Raw genomic sequence first — 11,015 nt, forward strand, 5'->3', positions numbered from 1 at the left:
TAGAAAATTTTGTCAAGATTTTATTTCAATAGAAAATTTTGACAAAATTTTATTTCTACAGAAAATTTTGTAAAAATTTTATTTCTATAGAAAATTTTGTCAAAATTTTATTTCTATATAAAATTTTGTCAAAATTTTATTTCTATAGAAAATTTTGTCAAATTTAATTGCTACAGAGAATTTTGTCAAAATTTTATTCTTATAGAAAATTTTGTCAAAATATTATTTTTATATAAAATTTTGTCGCGATTTTATTTTTATAGAAAATTTTGTCAAGATTTGATTTCAATAGAAAATTTTGTCAAAATTTTATTTCTACAGAGAATGTTGTCAAAATTTTTATTTGTATAGAAAATTTTGTTAAATTTTTATTTATATAGAAAATTTTGTAAAATTTTCACTTGTGTTGTCAAAATGTTATTTCTATAAAAAATTTTGAAAAAAAAATTATTTCTATAGAAAATATTGTCAAAATTTTATCTCTATAGAAAATTTTGTCAACATTTTATTTCTATAGAAAATTTTGTCAAAATGTTATTTTTATAGAAAGTTTTGTCAAAATTTTATTTCTACAGAAAATTTTGAAAAAATTTTATTTCTATAGAAAATATTGTCAAAATTTTATCTCTATAGAAAATTTTGTCAAAATTTTATTTCTATAAAAAAATTTGTCACGATTTTATTTTTATAGAAAATTTTGTCAAGATTTTATTTCAATAGAAAATTTTGACAAAATTTTATTTCTATAGAAAATTTTGACAAAATTTTATTTCTACAGAAAATTTTGTAAAAATTTTATTTCTATAGAAAATTTTGTCAAAATTTTATTTCTATAGAAAAATTTCTATAGAAAAATTTTGTCAAAATTTTATTTCTATAGAAAAATTTTGTCAAATTTAATTTCTACAGAGAATTTTGTCAAAATTTTATTCTTATAGAAAATTTTGTCAAAATTTTATCTCTATAGAAAATTTTGTCAAAATTTTATTTCTATAAAAAATTTTGTCAAAATTTTATTTTTATAGAAAATTTTGTTAAAACTTTATTTCTATAAAAAAAAAGTTGTCGAAATTTTATTTCTACAGAAAATTTTGTCAAATTTTTATTTCTGTGGAGAATATTGTCGAAATTTTATTAAGAGAGGTAGAGTCCGTTGTGATAATCTAATTGAGCCTGAAATATCGGACTGGCACTATATCTAGCCTAATCTCTTGCTCTTTTATTATTTCTCTGTAATTTTAAGTACAGAGAAACTTTAATTTGTATTAAAATTTATACATGTAACAGATGTACCAAACTTAGTTTTAACTGCAATTGTAAGGTTTCAATGTTGTTTAACTATTCCTAAATATCATGGGATTTCCTAATACTTAGCTTACTATGTAATTCCTTTAAAAGATAATACGAAGCAAACAAAAAAATACACAATTTATAAATTCTCTTGGAGATTGGCCTCATGAGTTATAAATGTAAAGAAAGCCACATTAAATAAATAATTAAATGAATAATGTTATATTTATAATTCAAAGCTAAAATGCAAAATTGACTTTGCAAGTCATTTTCATAGTGTGATTGAATCGAACAACATCGTTTCGAAATGAAGGTAGTAGCTTATTTGATAGCCATATACGCGGTGACGTTGGTTTCTGTGGCTAATGCACACTCTTGTAAGTTGATAACAAAAAGTTTAATTCTACAATATTTATATTTATTTAAAAATAATTAACCATATATGAAAAAAAAACAAAACTTGAACTCAAAACAACATCTTAAATATTGTCATTAGCGAAATTATAAAAATAAAATGTTGACAAAGTCTGCCATAGAAATTTTGACCAAATTTTCTATAGAAATAAAATTTTGACAAAATTGTCTATAGAAATAAAATTTTGACAAAATTTCCTTTACACTGTTAGAAAAATATGTTTTTCATATGTTCCGATATAAACAAAATGTGTTTCGGGCACGATTTTAAACCACAATATATTTAAGTGCGAACATGTAATTTTCCTAAACTAACACTAAATGTTTGGGACATCTATGTTAATATGTTAGAATATATTATGTTTGGGGCATGAATGTTTCATAAAAATCATATGTGTGAATACAAACATATATAAATTTACAAATTTCAACTAAACATACATACGTTGTGATATTTTATTCAAAGCGACAGAGAGAGTATAGAGAGAAATAGAGATGGAAACCGGGAGAGTTGACGAAAGATATCAATATAACACAGCAAAAGAGTCAATAGAGAACAATTTCTGTGAAACCGCTTGTATGTTGTTTCGGAAAACTGTTTTATGATAAGGCCAAAAATTTGATATGTTTAAGTCTAAATATTATTTAATTTGAATAAAGAGAATATACATTCTGAACCAAGAGAATAGACATTTGAAAAACAAACAGCTTATGTTTTCGCCTTGAGAGCAGCATTTTATGTATGTGTGGACATGTGTTTTGTTTATCATTTTGGCATTATTTTTTTCTTGGTTCGTTAAAAGAAATCAGGGGTCTATAAAAATAACGAAAGGGCACTATACTCTTTTTAGAGTTGGGACGGTAAAATGAAATAAGGAGGAAATAGTGAAAAATTACACAGTAAAATGTAAAAAAAAAAACAAAGTTTAGTTTCTCTTTATTAAAAAGTAGTCCACGAGGAGTTGACGGACACCATCAAATATAAAAGCGGGCATTAAGTTCGACTTTTACATCTAAAACAATTTAAAAAGTTTATTTTCTTTAAAATGAATTATTAAAGAAAAATAAAAGGAATTTTAGAGCGATGGTGTTAAATGCTAGTAAAAAACTGTTCACTCCTAAATAAATTTATGTTTATATTATAAAATTATGTATGTATGTTTATACTCGACTCCACGTTCTTCTTTTGTTAGTTTTTGAATTCCTTCCAAATTTTAAAGTTTTGTACAAAAACAGTTTTTTATTACAAGATTGTTATTTTTGCAATAAAAAATAATATTTTATCCAAAAATCATTCAATTTCGTTTATATCAAGCACTGTTACTGACTATTAATATAGTATAAATATAAATGTGTAAATTAAAAAAAAAAAATAATGTTATGTTTGCATGGGCTCGTGGGTGCTGCAAACTATGTTATATAAATGTAACTTAAAACGATAATTATCTACTGGTGACTATAACAGCTACGTAGCCCAGTGGATAGTGTGTTGGCTTACAAACTGTATGGTCCTCGGTTCGATTCTCCGTGCAGGCGAAAGGTAAAATTTAAAAAATTTATAAAAGTGAATAATTTCTTCAACATTATTTGTATTACAGAGAAAGGTGCCAATAACTAAAAAATTTCGTGGAAGTGAAAATTTCGAGTATGTTAGGGAATGAGCACAATCGTGTTTGGGAAAAATTCTTCCAAGCACATAATATTTTTGGCTCAAAATGCTTCCAAACATATAATATGTTCACATAAAACAAACATATTAATGTTTCGGCAGTATGCAATAATATATGTGCTTCCTGCAAAATATGTTTGGAACATATGTTAAAGAAGCGATTTTTTTTGAGGGTGTAGAAATAAAATTTTGACAAAATTTTCTATTGAAATTAAATTTTGGTCATTTATATAGAAATAAAATTTTGACAAAATTTTCTATAGAAATTAAATTTTGGTAAAATTCTCAATAAAAACAAAATTGTGCAAAAATTTTCGATAGAAATAAAATTGTAATAACATTTTGTATAAAAAAAAAATTTTACAAATTTTTTTATAAAAATAAAATTTTGAGAAAATTTTCTATTGAAATAAAATTTTGAGAAAATATTCTATAGAAATAAAATTTTGACGAATTTTTCTATAGAAAGAAAAATTTTGACAAAATTTTCTATTTTCTGACGATTTTATCGGTAAAAAGTGACGATTTTTCTTAAAATTTTATTGGCAGCCCTGGCCACAAGTCAAGTAATTTGATTATGGATGATAGTCTTTAGTATAAATTTGTACTCAATCTATGGTGGAGAGAGCCACCATGGTGCAATGCTTAGCATGCCCGCATTACATACACAAGGTCGTGGGTTCGATTCCTGCTTCGACCGAACACCAAAAAGTTTTTCAGCGGTGGATTATCCCACCCCAGTAATGCTGGTGACATTTCTGAGTGTTTTAAAGCTTCTCTAAGTGGTTTCACTGCAATGTGGAACGCCGTTCGGACTCGGTTATAAAAAGGTGGTCCCTTGTCATTGAGCTTAACATGGAATCGGGCAGCACTCAGTGATAAGAGAGAACTTCATCAATGTGGTATCACAATGGACTAAATAGTCTAAGTGAAACAAGTTTGATAAAATTTTCTAAAGAAATGACATTTTGAGAAAATTTTCTATAGAAATAAAATTTTAAGAAATTTTTCTATAATAATAAGATTTTGAGAAAATTTTCTATTTTTTTTATAAAATTTTCTAAAGAAATTAAATTTTGAGAAAATTTTCTACAGAAATAAAATGTTGACAAAACTTTCTATACAAATAAAATTTTGAGAAAATTTTCAATAAAAATTCAATTTTGAGAAAATTTTCTATAGAAATAAAATTTTCACAAAATTTTCTATAGAAATAAAATTTTGAGGAAATTTTCTATAGAAATAAAATTTTGAAAAAATGTTCTAAATAAATAAAATTTTGAAAAATTTTCTATAAAATATAATTTTGACAAAAGTTTCAACAGAAATAAAATTTTGGGAAAATTTTTTATAGAAATAAAATTTTGAGAGAATTGTTTATAAAAATAAAATCTTGGGAAGATTTTTTATAGAAATCCCTATAAATTTTATAAAGAAATAAAATGTTGACAAAATTTTCTATAAAAATAAAATGTTGACAAAATTTCCTATAGAAATAAAATTTTGACAAAATTTTCTTTAGAAATAAAATTATGATAAAATTTTCTATAGAAATAAAATTTTGAGAAAATTGTCTATAAACAAATAAAATTTTGACAAAGTTTTCTATAGCAAAAATTAGAAAAAAAATTTTCTATCGAAATAAAATTTTGGGAAAATTTTCTAAAGAAAAAAAAAATTTTGAAAAAAAAATTTCTATAAAAAGAAAAGTTTTGACAAAATGTTCTATAGAAATAAAATTTTGAGAAAATTTTCTATACAAATAAAATTTTGAGATAATTTTCAATAAAAATAAAATTTTGAGAAAATATTCTCTAGAAATAAAATTTTGACAAAGTTTTCTATAAAATTTTGAAAAAATGTTCTAAATAAATAAAATTTTGAGAAAATTTACTACAGAAAATAGTTTTGACAAAAGTTTCCACAGAAATAAAATTTTGACTAAATTTTCTATAGAAATAAAATTTTAGGAAAATTTTGTATAGAAATAAGATTTTAAGAAAATTGTTTATAAAAATAAAATCTTGGGAAAATTTTTTATAGAAAGCTCTATGAAGAGTCTGTCTGTTGTAGTTATGCCATATCAAGTTTGGTATGGCCTTCACATAAACCGACCCCTCGACTTACGATTTTTACTTAAAACACAGTATAATTTCTATAGAAATCGAGTTTGAATTTGGAAATTTAAGTTTTCGTTAATACATTTAATAAATTGAAATTTGTTTCCTTGTATTAAGTACTCAAATTTAAAAGAGAATTTTATGTTAAATGTATCCTTGCTTCAATTCTCCGCATTTTTGGTTGGGAATCGATTCCAAAATCATTAGTGTGTTTTCTAAATGAAAATGTAGATTTTTTCAGCGGTGGGTTCACTTTTTTGATAGATGGGTTCCTCTCTAGAAATCATTATTACATCTAATTCTGAAACCAAAAATTTCCATTTTTACTAAACTTTTATTTATTTCAAATCATTTTCTTTCAGCTCTTTGCTTTTTGCCTCACTCCCAAATTGGCCACTGTCGAGCACGTATCCCAGCCTGGTCTTTTAATGCACAAACTCAGAAATGTGTTCCATTTACATTTGGAGGCTGTGGTGGAAATATTAATCGATTTAATTCTAAGGCCGCTTGCGAACGCCAATGTATCTTTGAATCTATGGAAAAGCTATAAAAGCCTGAAATCTCAATAATGTTTATGGGAAATTAATTACAGCAAAATATCAATAAATTCAAAGCTTACCTCATGCTGACCATTTTGTGGTTGATAATGATATAAAATCATGAATGAGTTTTATTATGGCTTAATCAAAATTAAATTACAATTTAAAATCTAAACAAAAATAAAATAAATTAAAGCGATTTTTGATGTGTTGTGAAATTGACGTAATTCCATATGGAATTGTATATGTTTTAATAAATTAAATTCATATAGATTAAAATTATAACTCATAAAGTAAGCTAAAATAAAATAAAGTTTATTTTGAATTTATTTAAATTCTATTTAAACTATTTTAATTTAAAACCCAATTATTCTAGTTTAAATTAATTTAAATTAACTTATTATTTAGATTAGCATAAAAAATATTAAATTAAAATAAATTAATTGTGTAGTTATAAATACATAAATACAGTTTCTGTCGAATTCAATATAAGTTTGACCCAAACTAATATATTTTTAGTTAATTTAAATTATCTTAAACTAAATTAAAAATCTAAAAAAAAAACTAATAACTTCAATAAAATTAAAATTAAATTAGGTTGTTTGGCACTAAAATAATGTATATTGAATCTAATTAAAATCTTAATATACTGATTTTAATAATTTATGGCTGATTATATATGGGAAAATGATCAACTGTATTTATAATGGTTCAATTAAAATAAATAAAAAATAAATAAATAAAAATTAAAATTGAATTAATTTGGGCCGAATAAAACTAATTTATATTGAATTTGAGTAAAAACAATTTATTACAAAAATATTTATATATTTAGAAACTGATAATTATATTAGTATTGTGCATATTAAATTAATATATTAAAAAAAATATTCATCTATGGATGATTATAAATTAGAAAACTATCATTTATATTTGTTTGAAGTCCATTTATATACAATTTAATTAAAATTAATATAAAAAAAAATTTATTTAGTTATAACTTTGGGGATTTTTAATTAAATTTAATTAAAATCAAGAAATGATAAATGGACTATTATATTAATATTGATTACAAAAAATTAACATCAAAAATAAGCAATATTTAGTAAAATAATGAAGAAAATAAATTAATTAAACTCAATTAGTATAAATCAAAATAAACTATATTAAATAAAACAAGTATATACGGCCGTAAGTTCGGCAGGCCGAATCTTATGTACACAAAAAAATTTTTTTTTCTGATTCAATCACGAAATTAGTTGATCCAATTAATTTTTAATTGAAATGTCTTCAATCACAGAAATGATAGTATCAATTACAAAATTAATTGAAGGTCAATTAAAAAGTTAATTGATCCAATTAAAAAATTAATTGATACTATTATTTTTGTGATTGATTTTTGTTTCAATTAAAAAATTTGTTGAATGAATTAAATTTTTAATTGAATATTTTTTAATTAATCAATTAAAATTTTAATTGGAAAAATTTTCGTGAAATTTTTTTGTGTGTACCCTCCACCATGGATTGCGTAGAAACTTCTACGAAAGACTGTCATCCACAATCGAATTACTTGTGTTGTGGTATCGTAAAACTTCTTAGCATCGTTTTCTAAATTGTGAGTTAGTCCAACGTGGTATATATTAGACAAAAAGTTATGTATAGGTAAGTCAACAAATAATTACGAATCGACATGGACTTTTGCACGGTACGTAGAGAGCCAGAATTGAAATATGGGGGTCGCTTATATGGGGGCTATATAGAATTATCAACTTGATATGTACCAATTTTTGTGTGATTGGGGATCGATTTATCTGAGGGATATATATAACTATAGACCGATATGGACCTAGTTAGGCATGGTTATTAACGGCCATATACTAGCACAATGTACCAAATTTCAACTGACTCGGATGAAATTTGCTCCTCCAAGAGGCTCCAAAACCAAATCTCGGGATCGGTTTATATGGGGGCTATATATGATTATGGACTGATGTGGATCACTTTTGGCATGGTTGTTGGATACCATATACTAACATCACGTACCAAATTTCAACCGAATCGTATAAATTTTGCTCTTCCAAGGGGCTCCGGAGGTCAAATGTGGGGATAGGTTAATATGGGGGCTATATATAATTATGGACCGATCGCTACCAATTTTTGGTTGGTTGTTAGAGGCCATTTATTAAGGTATCAGGTATCAAATTTCAACTGAATCAGATGAATTTTGGTCTTACAAGAGGCTCCGGAGGTCAAATCTGGTGATCGGTTTATATGGAGCTAAATATATATAATTATGGACCGATGTGGACCAATTTTTGCATGATCATTAGAGACCATATACTACCACCACGTATCAAATTTTAACCAGATCGGATGAATTTTGCTTCTCCAAAAGGCACCGGAGGTGAAATCTGGGGATCAAATCACGTACCAAATTTCAACCGAATCGGATAAATTTTGCTCTTCCAAGGGGCTCCGGAGGTCAAATGTGGGGATAGGTTTATATGGGGGCTATATATAATTATGGACCGAGTGCTACCAATTTTTGCATGGTTGTTAGAGGCCACATATTAAAACCACGTATCAAATTTCAACTGAATCAGATGAATTTTGGTCTTCCAAGGGGCTCCGAAGGTCAAATCTGGGGATCGGTTTAGATGGGGGCTATATATAATTATTGACCGATGTGGACCAATTTTTGCATGATCATTAGAGACCCTATACTACCACCACGTACCAAATTTCAACCTGATCGGATGAATTTTGCTTCTCCAAAAGGCACCGGAGGTCAAATCTGGGGATCAAATCACGTACCAAATTTCAACCGAATCGGATAAATTGTGCTCTTCCAAGGAGCTCCGGAGGTCAAATGTGGGGATAGGTTTATATAGGGGCTATATATTATTATGGACCAGTAGCTACCAATTTTTGCATGGTTGTTAGAGGCCACATATTAAAACCACGTATCAAATTTCAACTGAATCAGATGAATTTTGGTCTTCCAAGGGGCTCTGAAGGTCAAATCTGGGGATCGGTTTATATGGGGGCTATATATAATTATTGACCGATGTGGACCAATTTTTGCATGATCATTAGAGACCATATACTAACACCATGTACCAAATTTCAACCTGATCGGATGAATTTTGCTTCTCCAAAAGGCACCGGAGGTGAAATCTGGGGATCAAATCACGTACCAAATTTCAACCGAATCGGATAAATTTTGCTCTTCTAAGGGGCTCCGGAGGTCAAATGTGGGGATAGGTTTATATGGGGGCTATATATAATTATGGACCGATTGCTACCAATTTTTGCATGGTTGTTAGAGGCCATATATTAAAACCACGTATCAAATTTCAACTGAATCAAATGAATTTTGGTCTTCCAAGAGGCTCCGGAGGTCAAATCTGGTGATCGGTTTATATGGGGGCTATATATAATTATGGACCGATGTGTCCACTTTTTGCATGACCATTAGAGACCATATACTAACACCATGTACCAAATATCAGCCGGATCGGATGAAATTTGCTTCCCTTAGAGGCTCCGCAAGCCAAATCGGGGGATCGGTTTATATGGGGGCTATATATAATTATGGACCTATATGGACCAATTTTTGCATGGTTGTTAGAGATCATATGCGGACACCATATGCTTAATTTCAACCGGATCGGATGAAATTTGCTTCTCTTAGAGGATCGCAAGCAAAATTTGGGGGTCCGTTTATATGGGGGCTATAGGTAAAAGTGGACCGATATGGCCAATTTGCAATACCATCAGACATACATCAATAACAACTTGTTGTGCCAAGTTTCAAGTCGATAGCTTGTTTCGTTCGGAAGTTAGCGTGATTTCAACAGACGGACGGACATGCTCAGATCGACTCAGAATTTCACCACCACGACCCAGAATATATATACTTTATGGGGTCTTGGAGCAATATTTCGATGTGTTACAAACGGAATGACAAAGTAATATACCCCCATCCTATGGTGGAGTATATAATTAGGCTAAATATAACTTAATATAAATTAAATTATGTTGTATAAAATTATGTCGATTTATATATAATTTAATAAAATTTTATAGAAAATTATATTTATTGAATATATAATATATTAACTTATATTATTATTGTTTATAAAATATAATGTGGGATAAAACAAAATAATTTTTAGTTAATTAAGTTAAATTGAACTAAATGTAACTTTAGTTAAATAATTGTGTGTCAAATTATTATAATTTAAATTGTGTTTAATAAAACATGATTGAGAAACTGCTAATTATATTAGTATTGATTAAATAAAAGAAACATAAATAATAAAATATAATGTGAAAGAAATTAAATTAATTTGTAGTTAATTAAATAAATTTGCCTTAAATTATTAAGAGACTAAATTTAATTTAAATTAAATTAATTTAAGTAAAATTAAGTCAATTGATATACAATTTAATTTAAATTAATATATAAGGAATTTATTTAGTTATAACTTTTGAGAATTTTTAATTTAATTTAATTAAAATCACAAATTTAGAAATGGACTATTAAATTAATATTGATTAAATTAAATTAACAAAATAATTAAAAATAAAATAAAATAATTTGTAATTAATTAAACTCAATTAGTATAAATTAAAACAAACTGTATTAAATAAAACTAAAGTAAATGTAACTTAATATAAATTACTTTAATAATAAAAAATAAAAAAATATTGAAAGAAGAATTATATTAATGTTGTTTATCAAATATAATGTGCAATAAATTAAAACAAGTTTTAGTTAGTTTAAGTTAAGTAAGTTAAATTAAGCTAAACCATAATAAATATATTAAATTAAATTAAACTGTAAATGTAACATAGATTAAACTATTCTGTATCACATTATTTTAATTTTTATTGAATTTATTAAAAAATAATTAAAAAAGTGGCATTTGTAATTATATCGATTATAATATGATGTGAAATATAATATAATATGAAATA

General features: G+C 25.9%; 1 protein-coding gene across 1 annotated transcript; it reads left to right on the forward strand.

Moving 5' to 3' along the window:
• The first annotated feature begins 1,510 nt into the window (after positions 1–1,510).
• On the forward strand, positions 1,511–6,150 carry LOC142229420 (PI-actitoxin-Afv2b-like). Its single transcript, XM_075299985.1, has 2 exons — positions 1,511–1,667; positions 5,856–6,150. Exons 1-2 carry the CDS (start codon positions 1,598–1,600, stop codon positions 6,041–6,043), a joined length of 258 nt encoding a protein of 85 aa, XP_075156100.1. The 5' UTR covers positions 1,511–1,597; the 3' UTR covers positions 6,044–6,150.
• Positions 6,151–11,015: the final 4,865 nt, after the last annotated feature.

Source organism: Haematobia irritans, chromosome 3, assembly GCF_050003625.1.
Source record: "Haematobia irritans isolate KBUSLIRL chromosome 3, ASM5000362v1, whole genome shotgun sequence".
Lineage (NCBI taxonomy): Eukaryota > Metazoa > Arthropoda > Insecta > Diptera > Muscidae > Haematobia > Haematobia irritans.

Bases quoted from the DNA above. Each gene is read 5' to 3' on its own strand.
- LOC142229420 (XM_075299985.1), top strand. From the start codon at position 1,598: ATGAAGGTAGTAGCTTATTTGATAGCCATATACGCGGTGACGTTGGTT. The intron at 1,668-5,855 runs GTAAGTTGATAA...ATTTTCTTTCAG, and splicing joins TGTGGCTAATGCACACTCTT to CTCTTTGCTTTTTGCCTCAC.